This window comes from Desmodus rotundus, chromosome 9 (genome assembly GCF_022682495.2).
Source record: "Desmodus rotundus isolate HL8 chromosome 9, HLdesRot8A.1, whole genome shotgun sequence".
NCBI lineage: Eukaryota > Metazoa > Chordata > Mammalia > Chiroptera > Phyllostomidae > Desmodus > Desmodus rotundus.
Window position 1 is genome coordinate 107,392,365 of NC_071395.1, and position 21,373 is coordinate 107,413,737.

General features: G+C 38.1%; 1 protein-coding gene across 1 annotated transcript; it reads left to right on the forward strand.

The window, feature by feature from the left end:
• Positions 1-7,330: 7,330 nt before the first annotated feature.
• Positions 7,331-21,007, forward strand: MEIOC (meiosis specific with coiled-coil domain). The gene is made up of 8 exons (XM_053912086.1): positions 7,331-7,399; positions 7,693-7,827; positions 11,567-11,724; positions 14,116-14,220; positions 15,482-17,345; positions 17,823-17,957; positions 19,983-20,163; positions 20,778-21,007. The coding sequence occupies exons 1-8, from the start codon at positions 7,331-7,333 to the stop codon at positions 21,005-21,007; spliced, it is 2,877 nt and encodes a 958-aa protein (XP_053768061.1).
• Positions 21,008-21,373: the final 366 nt, after the last annotated feature.

Sequence of the window (21,373 nt, forward strand, 5' to 3'; positions counted from 1 at the left end):
AAAGTTTACTTATGGACAATGAAGCTTGAATTTCATATAATTTTCACATACAATGGAATATCATTCTTTTGTTTTTTGTGTATATATACTTTATTATATTTTATTGATTATGCTATTACAGTTGTCCTGATTTTTTCCCATTGCCCCCCTCCACCCAGCAACCCCCACTCCCTCAGGCAATCCCCCCACCATTGTTCATATCCCTGGGTCACGCATATAGGTTCTTTGGCTGCTCCATGTCCTATACTGTACTTTACATCCCCATGGCTATTCTGGAACTACCTATTCATACTTCTTAATCCCCTCACCTCTTCACGAATTCCCTTACACCCCCCCTCCCATCTGGCAACTATCAAAATGCTCTCCATATCCATGATTCTATCTCTGTTCCTCTCATTTGCTTAGTTTGTTTTTTAGATTCAATTATTGATAGATATGTATTTTTGCTATTTTATTGTTCATAGTTTGGATCTTCTTTTTCTTAAATAATCTCTTTAACATTTCATATAATAATGGATTGGTGATGGTGAACTCCTTTAGTTTTTTCATGTCTGGGAAGCTTGTTACCTGCCCTTTGATTCTAAACAATAGCTTTGCTGGGCAGAGCAATCTTGGCTGTAGGTCCCTGCTTTTCATGACTTCGAATATTCCTTGCCAATCCCTTCTAGCCTGCAAAGTTTCTTTTGAGAAATCAGCTGTCAAACATCATTCTTTTGTAAAAATTATTTTCAACCATGAAAAAATTTGAACTATTCTTAGTTCATGGGCCATATAAAAGCAGTCAGTAGGCCAGATCTGGCCTGCAGACTATAGCTTGCCAGCTCATGGTCTAGAATAATGTTGTCCAATAGAACTGTAATGAGAGCCACATATGTGACTTAACATTTTTCTAGTAACCTCTTGTAAAAGATAAAAAGAAACAGGTGAAATTAATGTTAATAATATGTTTTCTTTAACCCAATATATGAAAAAATATTATAATTTCAATATGTTCCAATATAAAAATTACTGATGAGAAATTTTATCCTATTTTTTTATACTAAGTCTTCAAAATCCAGAGTGTACTTTACCCTGATAGCACATCTCAATTCATTCTAGCCATAGAATGAATTCTAGCTCCAGGAGCTCCATTGCTACACACGACTAGAGGCTACCACGTTGGACAGTACCGGTCTAGAACAGTATTTGCAGACTTTAGCTTGCATCGGAATCTCCTGAAGGGCTGTTAAAATACAGATTATTGGGCTCCACCCCCAGAGCTTCTCATTCAGTAGGTTTGGGCAAGGCCCTAAAACTTGCATTTCTAACAAGTTCCTGGGTGGTATAGATGCTGTTGGTCTGCGGACCATGCTCTGAGAAGTATCTATCTATAAGGTGGGGTAGAAAGAAAAGTAGAGAAGCAGGAATATGGAAAACCAAGAGGTAAAAGACTGAATACTAGACAATGAGATACCATTATACATCTAATAGAATGGCCCAAATTAAAAGCACTGACACCACCAAATGCTGGTGAGGATGTGAAGCAACAGGAACTCCCATTCATTGCTAACAGGAGAGCAAAGTGATATCAGCACTTTGGAAGACAGGTTAGAAGATCCTTACAAAACTAAACATACTTTTACCATCCAATCCAGTAATCACACTCCTTGGCATTTACCCAATGGAGTTGAAGACATGTTTACACAAAAAGCTGCACGTGGGTGTTTATAGCAGCTTTATTTGTAATCGCCAAAAGTTAGAAGCAACCAAGATGTCCTTCAGTAGGTGAATGGGTAAAGAAATGGGTACATCCAGCCATGAAATATTATTCAGCCCTAAAAAGGAATGAGCTGTGAAACCATGAAAAGACATGGAGAGCCCTGAAGTGTATATTACTAAGTGAAGGATGCCAGTATGAAAAGGCTACAACTACGTGACCTGCTGAAAAAGGCAAAATACGGAGACAGTAAAAAGACCAGTGATCACCAGGGGTTAGGAGGGAGGAAAGCATAAATAGGAGGAGCACAGAGGATTTTTAGGACAGTGAAACTATTCTGTGTGATACTGTAACGGTAGATGCATATCATTATATATTTGTCAAAACCCATAGAATGTACAGCACCAGGAGTTAACCCTAGTGTAAGTGATGGATTTTGGGTGATAACGATGTGTGAATGCAGGTACATTGATTGTAACAAATATACCACTCTGGTGCAGGATGCTGATATTGGGGTAGGCTGTGCATTTGGGGGAGCAGAGAGTAAGGGGAACTCTGCATTTCAATATTTTCCAGTTAATTTTGCTGTGAACCTAAAACTGCTCTGAAAAACAGTCTATTAGAGGGAGAGAGAGAGAGAGAGAGAGAGAGAGAGAGAGAGAGAGAGAGAACCAGATTATTAAGTCAGAAAAACAGTAAGACTCCAGAGGTAAAGACCTTGAAACAGAGGTAGGGCCATGCAACTGGGGAAACCTCCCTCGTGCTGCCCTCCAAAGCAAGAGTCAAGGAAATAGCTTCTCCAGATTTCAATTTTGCAGGTGTCCTGAGGAAAGACAGGGCTGGAGAACCCTGCCTAAGCAGGGGCCCGCTCAGAATGTGAGCAGTTTTTAAAAGAATTTGCAATGGAACAACTATCTCCTAGCTCTGACAAACTCCAGTAAAGATGCCCAAGCCTCTTCTTATTCAACACAATGATCTACAAAACAACCCAACTTCCAGGCTAAACCCATAAGTGTGTCTTCTCACAGTACCTTAGACTGCTGAAATAGGAAACGAGACGGATACAATAATATAGAAATTGGGGCTGCTCAAAGATTGCAATACTTATGTGGGCTGTGCATTTTCAGGAAGATTCTATAAATCCAGACTCTATTTCCTACCTTAAGGGCATATAATCAACCAATTTGGAAACCACATCTTTCACAAGTGTCCTTTGATTGCCCTTTGGAAGAAAGCTTGTTTGCAGTAATACATTACAACATGCGAAGCTTTAATGGATCTTAAAAAACGGGTCCCCTCATAAGTCCTTGAACTTTGTGACCTCAAGTAAAACTCTGGATCTTAATTTTCTTTTTTAAAAAAAGAAACTGTTTTCTGGTCCATTGGTGTCAGAAGACCCTTCATTATATAGTTTGGGGATCTCTTAAATTCAGGAGAAACTTAAAGGTCTAAAGAAAATTTGTAAACATCTTTTTAAGGTGTCTTTTTCTGGTGGTACTCTTCTGTGAACCTTTTCTAACATCTGGTTCCAATCTAACGCTGAGAAATAGAAACTCAGTTTTGGAGGGCAATGAAACAGACATATTCAGAACTCTTCACTTTACAAAGCATACACTAGTTTAATGTCTAATTCATCTATTTAAATATCAAATATAATCCCATTAAAATCAATTCAAGAAATGTTATACTTAGAAAAATATCAAAATGTAAAAAGATGAGAAAGAACATTAATTCTGACCTTTGCATGGATATAAGGGTTTACCATAGGAAAAGCACAATATTATCTTTAATAAATAATTAACTCAAGCCCTGGCTGGTGTGGTTCAGTGGATTGAGTGCCGGCCTATGAATCAAAGGATCGCTGGTTCGATTCCCAGTCAGGGCACATGTCTGGGTTGTGGGCTAGGTCCCCAGTTGGGGGAGCACAAAAGGCAGCCACACCTTGATGTTTCTCTCCCTCTCTTTCTCCCTCCTTTCCTCTCTCTCTCTCTGAAAGTAAACAAATAAAATCTTTAAAAAATAATTAACTCAAGTATATCCCCCCACTCCAAGCAGAAACTTTTACTCAGCAAAGGTAAATGCATAAATCTTTCAAGATCTCATCTCAAACTAAGTAGAAACCTACAAGTTTCCTGGAGCACAGATTAAGAGACAGTGACCTGGAACCCCATCCAAACAGAAGGAGAAAAGTAGAAACAAGTGAGAGAAACCATGTCTGGTAGCAGAGTTAATTTCAGAAAGAATAATTAAAGGAACTTAGTCCCTCAAGTCAGAGAAGCCTGTGAAGAATTGCACGTTTGAATCACAGAGGTGTGCAGCCCATTAAAGTCATTGGACCAATAGTCCTTTAGGAAACTGGAAAAATAATGTGTTTAATACGGATGTGAGCATATATATAACAATCCTGCAACAATTTAATTATATATTGATTTGGAATTATATGATTGCTTTCTATGAAGGATTAATTCAGAGTTCTCTCTTTGGCACTGAGGTTGTGTCCATAACACACCTTAACCCTAAACAACTTTCAAAAATAAGTGCCTTATTTAAATTTAAGTTTTACTTGGGAGAAAAATGAAATACTATTTATCACTCAAAACTGTAAAAGTGTAAAAAGTACTGTATTAATGTAACTTCATTAATGTACCATACTGTACATTGTCTTCCAGAGTTGCAAAAAAAAAAAAAGGGAAAAAGAGAAAGAAGAAAAAGATTTTAGCCTTTATAAATATACTTTGGAAGAGAAAGTCTGCATTCTGCACTAAGTTTTCAGGATGAAATAGGTTTAAATCACTCCCAGTTCCATCAAAGAATGTTCTTAAATAAATATCTTCTAAAATCCAATCATAAATTTAGATTCATTTAAATATCCCCAAAGTAGCAAGGAAAAAAAGAGTCTGTTACTTGAGGGCACCATCATTCTGAATTGAGTCAAGGTTACTGAGATGTGATCAACTTTATATAAAAATCTTTCATGGTTGCTCCTATAGAGGGACATTCAGTAAATAGAAAAATAAGGTCACCATTTCCTGAAGAAATCTCTAAATTCAGATGAAGGCAAAGAAGACACAAAATAATTATTTGAGTATTTCTAGTTCCTTCTCACTTTAATCTGAGGTTTGTGTATATCTTTGGGTAAGATTGTGAAACCAACCCCACTCACCTTTCAACATACATATTGAACAATAGCTATATTGCAAAAAAAGAAATACAAGAGCTGAAAGAAAAACTAACTATATATCAAATACTTGCTCCATAACCAAAATGTTACCTTTATTAATGTATTCACATGAGATCAATTTTGTGTTAAATTTTCCTATAATCTTCATTTCCAAAACAAACCATGCCAATACTAAATGAGATAGTATGATCTCAAAACGATGAACAGAAGAACTGAATAGTTCTCCAACATCATTAGCCATAAGAAAATACAAAACAAAACCACTGCATCACACCCTCTAGAATGGCTATTTTGTCTACAACATGAAAATAACAAATGTTGGTGAGGATATGGAAAAATTGAAACCCTGGTGCTTTGCTGGTTGTAATGTAAAATGGCACAATGCTGCGGAAAAACAGTTTGGAGTTCCTCAAAATGTCAAGCAGAATTACCATATGACCCAGCAATTCTATTCCCATATGAAATATGACCAAGAGAATTGGAAAAAGAAAAAGAAAACAAAACAGATACTCTACACTAATGTTCATAGCAGCATTATTCACAATATTGAAAAGGCAAAAACAATCCAAATTTCCATCAACTGAAGAATGGATAACCAAACGTGGTATATTCATACAGTGGAATATTATTCAATCATAAAAAGGAATGAAGTCCTGACACCTGCAACAGCATGGATGAAACTTGACATTACGCAAATGAAATAAGACAGCCACAGAAGGACTGTGTGATTCCACTTCTATGAGGTGCCTAGAACAGGCAAGTTCATGGTGACTTGAGGGGGTTGAGGGCAGGGGAAATGGGGAATTATTGTTCACTGGGTACAGAGTTTCTGTTTGGGATAGTAAAAAAATTATGCAAATGGATAGCGACGATAGTTGCACAACATTGTGAGTGGACTAAATGCCAACGAACTGTACACTTGACAGTGATTAAAATGGTAAATCTTACGTATATCCTAGAATAAAAAATACATAAACAGATTCACAGTTTTTCAAATTGTTCTGGGCACTATGGGCGCGTGAGAGAGAGACAGGCAGAGAAAACAGCACGTTCTCAAGGAAACAAGGGGAAATGAGCTCCATCTCAGCAACTTGAAGGGTGAGGTAGGAAAAGCCACGTCACCAGGTCCGCTTTCTAAAATCACAACTGAGATCTGAAATAACTATCAGGGCGATGTGGGCCAACAAAACTTGTCCCCCTACCCTACTTCTAAATTGTGCCTGAGTTAAAAGAACCTCTTCCACTTAACGGAGTGCTTCCCAAGTTTTGGTTTTATTTATTTTTAGAGAGACGGAAAGGAGAGGGAGAAGAAGAGAGGGAGAGAGAGAGGGAGAGGGAGGGAGAGACATCGATTTCTTGTTTCACTTATTCACGCATTCGTCGGTTGATTCCTACGTGCCCCCTGACCAGGGATGGAACCCACAACCTCCATGTATGGGGGACAATGTTCCCACCAACCGAGCTACCCAGCCAAATATAAACACCCTGAAAGGTGCTCATTGTGTTTACTTTTATCACCTTCATTATTTCAACTCGCACAATGTTTTCGGCATTATCTGGGGACAAAACCTTGCATTTTTCTGACATAACCACATCCCCGAATGTGGCTGCCAATGTAAATGGCTTGTTCTGTGCAGATCCAAGGGAACTTTGCTCACGAGTTACGCTGACACCCAAACGCCTTCAGCCCCGCTGCCGCCTGGGACCCAGCACAGGTGTCCCTCAGAAGGGGGTTCCCCACCATCACCCAACCCTGCAAACGGGCACAGGTCTATTATTCTCCGGGAGGTTCCAAAGGATTCTAGGACTTGGGGGGGGGGGCAAGGGGCAAAAATTAAATGTTGGCACAAGGTGGGCAGCAGATAGGTTTACGACTATAAAGCAGTCGCTGGTTTTTCAAATCTTTCGACAACTTCCCTCACTTGTCTCACCCGGTTAGGACCGCATTCCGGCCCCTCCCACGCTCCGCCCCCTCAACTGCCCTACTAGCCAATCTTCGGGCTGGTGCCTGCCCGTCCGGGCCAATCCTGAGCCCGTTGACTCTGAGCGGGAAAGGCTCAAAAGCTGCGAGAGAACGAGGGCGGCTAACCGACCCCTCTTGGCCTTGTCTCTGGGGGGTGGAGGGTAACAGGCGCTGGAGGCCGTTGCCCATTGGCTGGGTAGCGGGCCAATGAGGGGGTGTGAGGCGGGGGGCGGGTCTCACAGGAGGGGGCTGGCCCGGGCCGGCTAGTGCCGGGTCGCGAGCCGGGGTTGGCAATGTAACGGCCTCTCCCCGGGACCCTCCTTCCCCGCTCCGAACCCCCATCCACAGACCCGCTCCAGGCAGCGCCGGGGGCGGTGGCGGCGGCGGCGGCGGCAGCAGCGGGTGCGGGCTGAGGGAGCCGGGCCTCGACGCCCCCCCTCACCCCCGGGCCCCAGGAGCTGTACCGAGCCCCGGAGGGGCTGGGGGGCCCATGGAGGTGAGAGGCGGACACCCCTGGCGGCCCCCTCACCCCCCCCCAGGTCTAAGGGAGGGGCTTGAGGTAACCGGTGGGGACGGTCGGGGTCTGGGTGGCGGCCAGACGTGGAGGATGGCGACGGTGAGGAGCGGCTGAGGAGCGGGCGCCGCGGGAGGGGGCGGGGGGCCGGTGCGGAGCCCCGACGGGACGGGCCGGGGCGGGGTTCGCGGCGCGGCTGACACGACGGGTGGCGGGAGGCGCGGCGGCTGCCGTCTTCACGTCGGGCCGCGGCGGCGCGGGTGGGCCGGCGGGCGGCGGGCCGTTCCAGCTTCGCCCTGCGTGATGTCTCTGTCGCGTTTCCTGTCCCCTCCGTGCAGCCCAAGGTGGCGTTCCGCGGAGGTGCGAACCGCTGCCTGAACCTGTGCGCCGACGCGGGCGGCAGACTAACGGACGTGTTCAACGGCGCGACGCCGCCCGGCCCCGCGGCCTTCTACGACTGCTGCAAACCGCAGGTGCCCGGCCCGCGGCCCGAGTGGGGACGGGAGGGTCCTAACGGCCTTTTCCGGCCGTCGGCGGGGCCGCCGCACTCGCTCCGAAACCCAGCGGGGGGAGCGCACGGGCTTCCGGCCCCCGGGAGTGTGGTTGGTAGGGAAGCGATGTGGGCGCAATAACTTACAGTTTTAATGCGAACATTTCACCTCAGACGCCCTGTGGCGTGCGTGAGTGTGATGTCGTGTTACAGTGACACGCGTATGACTTTGTAATACAAGTTTGTAATAAAGGGGGGGGGGGGGGGCGTTATTTGTGCCGGGCCCTGTAATTTTTTAAAAACTGATTGTTTTCATCTTGTCTTCAATGATGTTCGAAATGTAAGAAAATCCGTATTTACTTAGTGACCTCAAAATATTTTTTCTTTTAAACATGTAACTCTGTACAAATACACTTTTGAGAATTTAAAGGTGAAATTCTTCTCTGGCTTTAACGATGCCTTACATTACGTGCTACCTTTTACCTCACCTAAAATATTTAATTTTGTTAGTCATATTAAACTGGTCTTAAGGTAATATATTTTCACTTGAAATTGTTTAAGCAGGACATCAATGTTGACATTGTTATATTTTTGATATAACAATATCCTGAAATAAATTATTTACTCTCCACAACAGCCTCATAAAATATCATGCTCACTGTACTGACTGAGTGAGGCTCAGACTGAAATTATGAAACTGAGAGCTTGATTTGTGTCCCAAATGACAAAGCCCACGTGGAACCCAGGTCTTGTCGCTGCCAAGACCAGCATTCCACCGCTCTGTCTAATGCTTACATCACTACTGAAATTTGGATTTATTTTCAGTTGTTGTAAGTATAGCAAGGATATCAGTAGTCCATTTTGCAATTAACCTAGATCAAATTAATATGCCAACCCCAAGCATCTGCATATTTAATGTCTGTAAATGTTTTAACCGAAAAGGATCCAGAAATTTAAAGTATAATTATGTCTGAATCCACCACATTGCTTTAATTGCTTATTTTATCCTGGAATATAAAATTTAAATCAATCTTTGAAAAGGACCTAATTTTCTAATACTCAAAACTTATTTAAAAATGTGAAGTAAAAACAAAATAAGAAATAGAAATGTGAAGTATACTTGAAAGTATATTCCCAAAATATACTTAGTTTCTAGTACCCTTTACCTTGTTTGATATTACATAATCTGAAAATGCTCCTTTTGTTTAAGCAATTGTTTTTAAAAAATGAACAATTATTTACATCACTTTGGATACTTCACACCTAAAAGAGAGTTAAGGTAGGCCTATAATAAAAACTTCAGAACTAAAAATAAAATTATGAAGGGTCCTAAAGATAAATGTCTTTGTAAAAGTTACGAACATCTGGAAAGGTAGTGTTTAGTGACACACTTAGCAAAAATTCTTCTGTGCCTTAGTTTTCTCAGCTTCAGAATAGTTGTCATAATGTAAATAAGCTATAAACAAGATTATATGTAGATTTCAAAGTCATCATAACCAGAATTTAAGCAAATGGTTGTAAAATACTTGAGATTCTTGAAGATGGATGATTGAAAGATTAATTTTCATAAACTTATTTTTTTTAAGATTTTATTTACTTATTTTCAGAGAACTGAAGGGAGGGAGAAAGAGAGGGAGAGAAACTTTAATGTGTGGTTCCCTCTTGGGCAACCCCCCACCGGGACCTGGCCGCAACCCAGGCATGTGCCCTGACTGGGAATCGAACTGGTGACCCTTTGGTTCTCAGCCTGGCACTCAACCCACTGAGCCACACCAGCCAGGACTAATTTTCATATTTTATTGGTATAGCATAAACTCAGTATTAAAATGTTTAAACTCATATTTAAAATGTTATTTTACAATTATGTCTATGAATAAGAACAAAAAGTCAGGAATACTTTGATCTAACTATGTCTTTTAATGTAAATTTTGATTAAGAGAATAAAAGTAATTAGAAATTTTTTTTAGCCAGGATTATATTCTTCTCTATTTGTAAGCACAGGGTGCAGCAAAAGTAGGTTTACAGTTGTTTGTATGGAAAATAATACAATAATACTACTACAAGAATAAACCGTGTTTAGTGTACTCACAACTGTAAACCTACTTTTGCCCTATGTTGTATCAGAAAACATTTCTACAGTGTTATATCTGGATACTTGTAGTCATTTCATCTCAGGTTTTACTAGTTCCTTATTTGGAGAGTTAAAAATTCTGAACCTATACTTTCAGACTTCTTTAAAGAAGCATTTTCTAGAATAAGACACATCTAAATGTTTAATCTTTTATTGTTTATTAAATTCATTCTACTGTTTCCAGTATTTCAAATTATTTTCACTGCTCCTCAATCCTTTTTGGAAGGAGACAGGATTTTAAGTCATTAAAATCTTAAAATTCAAACTTTTTACCTTATTTAGTCAAAGTTCATTACAGAAATGTTCACCAGAAAAAAATTAACTGGCATTTTTCTTCTAATTATAGTAATATCTTTTTTAAAAAGATTTTATTTATTTATTTTTAGAGAGAGGAGAAGGGAGGGAGAAGGAAGAGGGAGAGAAGCACCTGTGTAACAGAGAAACATTGATCTGACCAGGGACTGAACCTGCAACCCAGGCATGTGCCCTGACTGGGAATCAAACTGGCAACCTTTCACTTTGCGGAACGATGCCCAACCACCTAAGCCACACCAGACAGGGCTAATTGTAGTAATATCTCTAAAATTTCTGAAAAGATCATTAGATTTTATATATCACCTCATTCTTATATCTCTTGAAAGTAGAAACCAGACTGAAAATTAAAGATATTGTTTTAAAAGGCCCTAGAGTAAGAGTAAGAAGGCCTTCAGTTTGGGTTTTAGTTTTGTCACCTATGGGCTCAGTAACTTGTAACCTCAGTTTTCTCATTTTTAAAATAGAATACCCAGTCCTGACCCATGTGGCTCAGCTGGTTAGGCTTTGTCCTGCAAAACAAAAGGTCGCAGGTTCGATTCCTGGTCAGGGCACATGCCTGGGTTGTGGGTTTGGTGCCCAGTTGGAGCACATAGGAGAGGCAGCTGATTGATGTTTCTCTCACATTGATTTTTCTCTCCCTTTCTTTCTCCCTTCCTTCTCTCTCTAAAAATAAATAAATAAAATCTTTTAAAAAATAAAATAGAATACCCATGTCACAAGAGTAACTAAATACAGTAATGTATTGAAATTTGTTTGAAACTCTACATAAATGTACATTCACTTTAAAAAAAAAACAGATTCAGGGTATTAAGACTGAGTTTTGTAAATGTTTTATGAAAAATAACATTACTAGTGTTCATATTATGTTCATCTGTTCAAAAAATTAAAACTGCAAGAATAGTAGGTGTTTTATACTAGTTATAAGCAACAACTACTCCCAGGGGTTAGATTAGATCTGCCAAGTGCTTATTTTTATTAAAAAAAAAAAAAAGTTACTGGAATACAGCCACATCCATTTGTTTATATATTGTCTATCTGTGGTTTCTACAGGGATCCCAACAGTCAGCAAACCCTAGTATTTATTATCTGACCCTTTAGAGAAAAAATTTGCTAATCTCTAGTGTAAAGTAAACTTAAATGGCTGTCTACATTTGACTTTGTCTCCCAAATGTTATGCATGTTATTATTTCCTCCAATTTCTTATAACACCACTAATATTCTGTAATAAATGTAGTTTTGATGTGTCTGATATGTGAGCATTTCTTTAAAATTTCAGAGTGAAGACAATGTTGACCTAAGGCAGACCTATACTCCACTTTCTTCATCAACAGAATATGCAAGTTCTGTAGATTCTTCACTTTTCTATGCACCGTGGTCTACTTATGGAGATGATGTTAAACAGCCTTCTAATTCTCAGGTTAATGTAAAGAACAGGTAAATTAATAAATTATATTTCTCAAGCTCAATGAAGTGTTAAGTTTGATTACATGGGAACCCAGTTGTATTAGCTCTTTGTTCCTTATATCAGCATTTTAATTTAATTCTGTTTTTAATTTTTGTTATAGCATAATTTTATGTTTACCATGCTTTTAGGAAACCCTAGAGTGGGCATATGTATATAATTTTTAGCTTATAAATCTTAAGTTCCTCTTATGAAAGATATATAAATGAGTTAGAACTTTTAGATCTTTCATTCAATTCTAAGTTTTCAGTAATTTTTTCCTTTACCAAGTACACAATAAACATGATTTATAAGGTATTTTTAATTATTTTTCTGTGCAATTCTACAAATAAGGGACTACTCTATGCCAGATTCTCTCCTAGTGGAGATGTTAGCATTAAGATGGTAAATATTATCCCTGCCTTTATACATTTTACAATACTAATGATGACGACAACCTGCCAGGCACTGCGAGTATAGTGAGGTTGAAAACAGGAAGTATAAGATATTATGGAAGCCTACTGCAAAGAGAAGCCTAGGGGAGTGACATCTACCTTTATTTTGATTATATATAAGGGAGCATTTGATAGAAGTTGATGCATCTTTAGTTTGAGCAGAAAATAATTATTCTCAAAATCTTATTAATTAAAAAATTGTTAAAATTTGTGGTAAATTCTCTATAAAATAATGATTTTATTAGAAAGATTACGTAATATATAATTCTATTAAAAAACAAATATTTTTTAACTTGTAGATGTTCATTGAAAAAATTAAGATTTTCCAGGCCCTGGCCAGATAGCTCAGTTGGTTAGAGCATCATCCCAATACCCCAAGGTTGTGAGTTTTATGTCCTGCCAGGGCACATACAAGAATCAACCAAAGAATGCATAACTAAATAGAAAACAAGTCAGTGTTTCTCTCTCTCTCTTTCTCTCTCCCTCTCTCTCCACCCCCCGAAATCAATAAATTTTTTTAAAAGACTTTATAAAAATATATAAAGAAAAGCAGAAGTCCCCCTTAAACCTGCCTCCCCATCTCTCAATAACTACTAATAGTTTAGTATATATAACATAACTATATTTGGATATATACTAATATTATATAAAAACTTTATATTGAATATTTGTGAAATAACATGATATAGTGGGAAAAGACCACTTGTTTAGCAAGTAAAATTTTGGAAAATCATATATCCTTGCAAAATATAAGTTTCTTTTTTCTAAAGACTTATTTATTTTCAGAGAGAGGGAAAGGGAGGGAGAAAGAGGGGAAGAGAAACATCATGTGTGGGAGAAGTGTCGATCGGTTGCTTCTCACATGTTCCTAACTGGGAACCTGGCCCAGTGAACCCAGGCATGTGCCCTCACTGAGAATCGAACTAGCAGCCTTTTGGTTTGCAGGCCAGTGCTCAATCCACTGAGCCACACAAGCCAGGCACAAGTTTCTTATTGTCTCAAATGATCTATCGTTCAACAGCTGAATGATTACTAATACTTACCCATCTTATGTTATGAAGATCAATGAAATGTTTGAGTGTTATGCGAATGTAAGGTATTTTTATTTCTAAAATGTCTTAACACTATTAAAAGTTAAAAACATATGAGAAAACAAGAAGTTATAATTTAAAACAACATGTTAGTTCTAGTAACAATTACCCAAAATCCATAGGAGGTAAAAAGGCACAAATTTTCCATCCCCTTATAATTTTTACATTTTGTATTATTTAGACAGTGTTAGTCACCAGGTAAGAATATCAGGTACATGGAAATCCAGTCACTTCTTTGGCAAGGATTTAGAGAGAGCCCCTAGGTCTATTACATTTAAGGGACAACTGTAACATTGCTGGGGTATCTAGGATGATCACATCACATTTTACTTTCTAATCTGTTAGTATAAAGAGACTCAAAAATAGAGCAGCAGGTTCATATGGTTTTCAAATCACTAATGAAAAATCTGAGCAAGTGTTGATGGAAGGATGTAAAATAGGACCAGACTTCCTTTCAGGAGCAGCCACGGTACCAAGCGTCATAGGTAAGAGATTGGTATTTTGGTCACTTATAATGAATAGCATGTGTTTTGGAGAAATGAAAGGTAAGCATACATTGTTAACTAGACATAGGATTTGAAGTGAAGGAAAAATGTTTATGTAGCATATACAGTAAGCTAAAGTGAAAATTATTCTGGAGTTCTTGTTCCCTTTTTATTTGAAATTATGGTGTATATTCAGTCCAAATATTTTGTAGAAAATAATGGTAGCATAAGTCTGGAAATAGAAATCAATATGTTATATTTCAGTGTGAGTGAAATAATTTACATGTGATACTGGCAACGCTTTGGTTGGCAGGCCAGCATTCAATTTACATGTGATACTCATTTATTTTTAGGATTCAGACTGAAAGAAATGACTATGGCAGTGAAACAGACTTATATGGACTTGTATCTAACATTTTGGAAGAACAAGATAAGTCACAGTCATATTTTGCTGATGGGTTAGTATATCATATAAGCTTCATAGTATATAGTAAGCTTTTAAATTCACATACAGAATGGGGCAAAAGTAGGTTTATAGTTATGAGTACACAAAGCAGTTTATTGTGTTATTATTTATTATTGTATTGTTTTCCATACAAACAACTGTAAAGCTACTTTTGCCCCACCCTGTATACCAGGATATCCTATTTACTAACTTTTATTTTTACTTAATAGAGGATCATCTGACAGTAGACATCCTAATTCAAATACTTGTTTTTAGGAGTCTAGATTTTGTTCAGGTCCTTGCATATAGTTGAAAGTTTCACTCTAATGTTTATTTTTTTTTTAATATTTATTTATTTTTAGTGAGCGAGGAAGGGAGGGAGAAAAAGGGAGAGGAACATCAATGTGTGGCTGCCTCTTGCATGTCCCCCAGTGGGGACCCATCCTGCAACCCATGCATGTGTCCCCACTGGGAATCGAACCGGCGAACCCCTAGGTTCATAGGCCTGTGCTCAATCCCCTGAGCCACACCAGCCAGGCTCTAAGGTTTAATTTGCTAGTAAGAACTTTCATTTGGAAAATTATTCTTTCATAATTTAGAGCTATTTCCCTTAAGTTCATGAGCTAAAATTTGGCTTAAAGAGTATAAATTCCAAGGAGAATTTATACATATATCCCAAAGAATAAAACTGTAACTTCTGCTGTGCAGAAATCCACATGGATTTTATTCATCTGGTAAAAAAAAATTAAATATACATTAATTGTTTTATTTGGGTGTGAAAACCACATTACCCAAATGCTCTACTTCATAAATAGGGAAGTATGCAGCACACACGTAACCAATGAAAAATATTTTAATTTCAGTAACAGTTTCAGCAAGACATCTTTTTCATTGAAAAAGTTGTGGTCAACAACACTTGCATTATGTAATAACTAATTAAAGGAAAAACTAACTTTGTTTTCTGCTTACTATAGATAAAATATTTATGTAAGACCATGCAGACATCAACCTCAGACATTATTATTTAATGCCTCTTGGGAAAGTATAGTGAAGACGTATTAAGATTAAAAAATAAATTTTTAGAGCATATAGCACATTTCAAGCAATAGAGAATTATTTGAATGTAATGGTAACTTATAAGGCAGAGTTGGAAAGGACTAGAGAATGGTGATGTGGGGCAAGATAAATGTTTTTTAAAACTTTTCCTACCTTCTCCACTGAGAACATAAAGTCTTAAAACCTAAATTGTAATTAAATATATTTACTTGTTCTAGGACCTGCTCCTCCAATGTAAAGTCAGTTTGGCCAATGAACACAAGATTTGCAGATCACCATGAGCTGTTAACAGAAACCAAAAGGCCAGTAGATACAGCCATCACTCAGCAAGCTTTTTATAGTGGTGAATCTGTGTCAGCAGTGGAAAAGCAATACCTGCACAATAGTAATTTCACGCCACAACAAAAAATAGATGAACTTTATCATGGATTTACTGGTTTAGACCTTGAAGACCAATGGATGTACTCCTCTCGAAGTGATCATTCTAACTGTTACAATGTTCAGACAAATGATACAGCTAAAACAACATTCCAAGAATATCCATTTATCAAAAACTGTTTTACACCACAAGCTGGCCTGTCTGACATCATGAAAGAATCAGGACTTGATACTTACCCTTATGGAAGAGAGAAAATGTGTGTTAAAAGTCTTGAAGCACCACTACAGCAAAAAAGGGCAGAGATATTTCTTTCCCAGTTTAATAGATACAATGAAAATGCAGATTATTGTAGATACCCAGAATATACTCATCCTAATAAGGCTAAACTTAATAAGTGTTCAAATTTTAATGTCCAAGATAGTAAAAAATTAGCCAGTGGCACATCTGAAACACCAACTGTAGAAGCAGACACCTACACAAAGTTATTTCAGGTTAAACCAGCAAATCCAAAAAAAATGGAAGAGAAAATACCTGACCAGCAGAATTTCACATTTCCAAAAACTACACCACACCTGACAGAAAAACAGTTCGTGAAGGAAGCAGCATTTACTGCTGATTTTGGCTTAAAATCAGAATATGGACTAAAACCTCATACAGTTTGTCCAGCTAATAATGATTTTGCTAATGTCACAGAAAAACAACAGTTCGCTAAAGCTGACCCCTCAAATTCTGAATATTTTAAAACAGTGAATTTATTATCAAACTCAGCAACATCTTCAGGAGGTATCAACTTAAATAGGCCAAATTGGATGAATGTCCACACAAAAAATAACACTTCTATTCCTTATCGAAATCAAGGTAACTTGATGAAATTAAGTCATTTAAGTGCAGCTTCAAAAGGTTCTAACCATTCTTCAGATTTCCCCCAACTATCATCCACAAATTTAACTCCAAATGGTAATTTGTTTCAGAAGTATTGCCAAGAGAACCCTTCAGCATTTTCTAGTTTTGATTTCAATTATAATGGTGCAGAAAGAATTCAATCTGTCAATCACATGGAAGGACTGACAAAGACTGTGGAAGAAAATCTCTTTGATTTTGTTACCGATAAAAAAATAAAGCAGCCAAACGGATTTTGCGATAACTATTCAGCTCAGCAGTATGGGATCATTGAAAACGTAAACAAACATAATTTTCAAGCTAAGCCCCAGAGTGGACATTATGATCCTGAGGAGGTTCCAAAGCATTTAGATGGCTTATCTCAAAATACATATCAAGATCTGTTGGAGGCACAGAGTCATTTTAATAGCCACAGACAGGGAAGTGGAGACAACAATATTAATAGTCGTGCGAATCGCACACAGGCGTCATGCTTTTCTAATTATATGATGGGAGATTTAAGGCATAATCAGAGTTTTCAACAACTTGGTTCAAATGGGTTTCCCCTAAGATCCACCCACCCATTTGGCCATTCAGTTGTTCCACTGTTGGATTCCTATGATTTGTTTTCTTATGATGACTTAAGCCATTTATACCCTTATTTTAATGATATGATGTATGGTGATAATTCCTTTTCTGGTTTTGTGCCAACTTTTGGATTTCAAAGACCAATTAAAACCCGTAGTGGACCAGCCAGTGAACTTCATATTCGTCTAGAAGAGTGCTATGAACAATGGAGAGCATTAGAAAAGGAGAGAAAAAAGGTAACACAAAGCTATCCATTTAAGAGTGACTTAGTATATCCCCTCTGCCTATCCTCACTTTGTTTACTTTAGTGTGCTTTGAATACCTGCCTTATTTCAAAGCTAATTCTTCTCTAATGGACAGTATTTGTTAAGTCCATGACTATAAGGAATTAATTAGGTGACTTAAAAAAGCTTGGGGTTAAAAAAATGTGTTAACTTATGTAAAGTGCATTTTGCCAGTGAAGTAGACTTTTTCCTTAACAGGTTAAAAGTTAATTTCTTTTGAGTTTTTAAAGTATTAAACTGTGGAGTGTTTGGGCATTTTACTTGCATTAAGTATGACAGAAAAATACTATGGTTTGTATTTGCTGCCTTTTGATACCAAAACAGAATTATTATTTAAAGGAGTAATTTTCAATTTATTGATTAGGCCTAAGAGAAATATTACAATTGAATCATATTTGGAAAAATATTATATAATTATATTTTTTACAGACTGAATTGGCCCTTGCCAAAAATTACCCAGGAAAAAAAGTATCCAGTACTAACAATACTCCAATTCCAAGGCTGACTTCCAACCCATCTAGAGTTGATCGCTTAATTGTGGATGAACTTCGAGAACAAGCCAGAGTAAGCTGTAAAAACTTCCAATAATGGAGTTTTAAATTGCTCAATATTTTTTTTATCTTCACCTGAGGACATTTTTTTTTTATTGCTTTTAGGGAGGGAGGGAAAGAGAGAAAACATTTGGTAACACCCTGACCAGGGATTGAAGCCACAACCTTTCCATTTACTGAATGATGTTCCAACCAACTGAGCCACACTAGCCAGTGCTAAATTTTTTAAACATTTCAGCAAGTTATAATTCTAAAGGATTTTTAAATCGCATTTACGTGTAACTCTCTAAAGTATATTCTTTTCCGTGTTTGGTCCTAGAGCTATGATTAATATTTAGGAAAGGGAAAATGGCCCATTCAACTATTTAAAAAATAGGTTTAGTAATTTAAATGGTTCCTGTTCAAACCCAAATTGGCATTGGAGCTAATCCTCAAGAGAGTAAATTTTTTTCAAAGCAAAAGCCATTTTGAGTATTATTTATAGGGAAAGTCCCATTTCTTAATCACAGACTTTGTTTTCTAGTTTGATGAGCAACTTCTGCTTGCATTATACAGGTAAATAAGAATTACCATATTTCATTTTCTTAACACTGTAAAGTTATTGAACAAAAATGTATATATAGCAGGATATTAAATATTGATAAACTGAAGTATGTAGATAAGCAAAATTTTATAAAATAGCCTTGTTCTGGGAAAGTAGTATATCACTTCAAATAAAATGTTGTACAGGTCCCTGGCTGGTGTGGCTCAGCGATTGAGCACTGGTCTGCAAACTGAAAGGTCAGCCAGTTCAATCTCCAGTCAGGGCACATGCCGGGGTTGTGGGCTTGTAAGAGTCAACTGATTGATGTATTTCTCACACACTGATCTTTTTCTCCCTCCCTTTCCCTCTAAAAATAAATAAAATCTTTTTGAAAAAGTTTATTAAGAATCACTGGTGCAGCCCTGGTGATTCAAAGGGCTGAGTACCATTTGGCTGAGTTAGTTGGAGTGTCATTCTATACACCAAAAGATTAACGGTCAGATCCTGGTCAGGGCACACACCTAGGCTACAGGTTCCATCGCCAGTTGGGGCGCAGGAGGCAACTGATCACAACAATTTTCTCTCTCTCCCCCAACCCGTTTCTCTAACGTCAATATGTATATCCTCGGTTGTTTCTCACTCACATCCATGTTTCTCTCAAGCTCCTTCTCCCTCCCTTAAATAAATGGAATTTATTTAAAAATATATATTTCTTATATATTTAAACTTCAGTCACATTCAAAGTACTCTCCATTTGATGCAATACACCTATCAATGTTTTTTTCCACTGTTCCAACCAGTTTTTGCACTTGTCAATTTTGATGCCTTTTAGTGCTTCTGCTGCTTTTTGTTCCAGCTGTTCCACATTGGCAAAACTTTTCCTTTTGAGATTGGGTGAGTAGAGAGGATGGGGCACAGGGGTCATGCCATTTTTTGGTCAAAAACTGCTGAACGCTCAGCATGGGATGGGCAGGGACACTGCTAAATCACCCATCATGAAATGGGCAAACACATGGAAAGAATCTTCAAAAAAATTCTCTAAAACTGAATGTAGCCTCTCACAATTCCAGCTGGTACACTGACACAGACGGGTTCCTAGAACACTAACGTAGCCAGGAAAGCCTGTACTACAAGGGGCCCGCCCTCCCAAAGATAATTGTTTTTTTCTTTTGGGGACCCCTGCCTCCACCTGATAGCTCAGTTGGTTAGACCATCATCCCAGTATGCTAAGGTTGTGGATTCAGTCTGTCAGGGAACCTACAAGAAGCAACCAGTGAATGCATAAATAAGTGAAAACAACAAAACTGATGTTTATCGCTTTCTCCCTCAAAAAAGAAGATGGTACAATAGACTGACTTTCTGTCTTTGTTGCCCCCAACATGGTGTCAGGACACAATAAGCATTCAATTATTTGACTATTACTGCTTTCTACTTCATTGAAGATTTGTTTTTACGTAAGTTAATGACAGGCAGTGTGGTTACCTGCCTTATCAAAATTTAAAATCTTTCCCTCAGGTTGTAACTTTACTAGGCAAAATGGAACGACTTCGAAGCTCTCCCCTTCATGCCAATATCTCCACTGCTCTTGATAGACACTTGGAATCCATTCACATTGTACAGTCACGCAGAAAGGATGAAATTGTGAATGCTTCAAATCGGCAAAAGCAAGGAGTTCCTAGATGCCAAGATGACAGAGGTACCAATATTAATGTGTATTGTTTTTAATTTAAGTTTTATTTTTAGAGAGGGGAAGGGAGGAAGAAAGAGGGATAGAAACATCGATGTAAGAGAAACATCGATTGGCTGCCTTCCCTACGCACCCCAACTGGGGACCAAACCTGCAGCCCAGGCATGTGCCCTGATGAGGAATTGGACCGGTGACCCCTCACTTTGCAGAATGACACCCAACCAAGCCACACGGATCAGGTCTGCATATCCTTTTCATAAGGCAGTGAGTTAGTCTGAATGTTAATAAAATCAGGTTCTAAAGTTAAGCGGTTGGATTCCTAAGATTTACACTTATCTAAAGGAGAAATTGGTAAATGATGCCCACATAATCTACTCCAAAAGTACCTTGCTCTGTTTAATTATAATTCTATCAAAGTGTTCTACCCAAAGCGTAGACATCATACAGGTCAGAAATAAAGTGTCAACGCTTTGAAATGTTAAGAACTTTGATTAGCTCAGTCAGTACCTATCCTTCTTTTATAAAAATGTTTGATCATTTAGCAGCACAGCACTGGGCTTTAAGAGTTAAGGAAAATTTTAATGGTATTTAATGTCAACTTGCTCCGATTATTTCCTTTACAGATGTTTTTGCCCTTGCTTCAGCAATTAAAGAGATGTGCGTGGCTACTCGGAAGGCACGCACTACTCTGTGGTGTGCACTGCAGATGACCTTGCCAAAAACAGCCAATACAGCTGGCCAAACAGATGTGGAAAAAGCTTTACAAGATATAGTCAACTATGAAGATAAAGTCCGTGAAAGCATAAATAGTAGCAATCCAATGAATCAGAGAGGTGATGCAAACAAACATTAAGGAAATGCCAGCAGAAAGAAAAGGCTGATAAGTAAATGTATCAAGACATGCTCAACAATTTTAATGAACTTGTCAAACTTGAAAATTCCAATGCATTTTCTTTCAGATTTAGAGTTAATACCTTAATGAAGTCTAACTTCTATTTAAAAATCTATTTAGAATGAATCAGATATAAAGTGAACTCAGTTAAAGTTGACTGCTCTAGGAGTTGAGTAGTCAAAGATAAGTTTAAGTAAATTAAATATTTCCTAACAGCTAAATATTGCTTAAACCCATTCTGCAGTGCAGGTAAATGCAAATGTGAAATTCTTCTAGAAGATGTTTCATTTAGGTCTGCCTTAGTAAGTATAATTCCAAATAATGAAT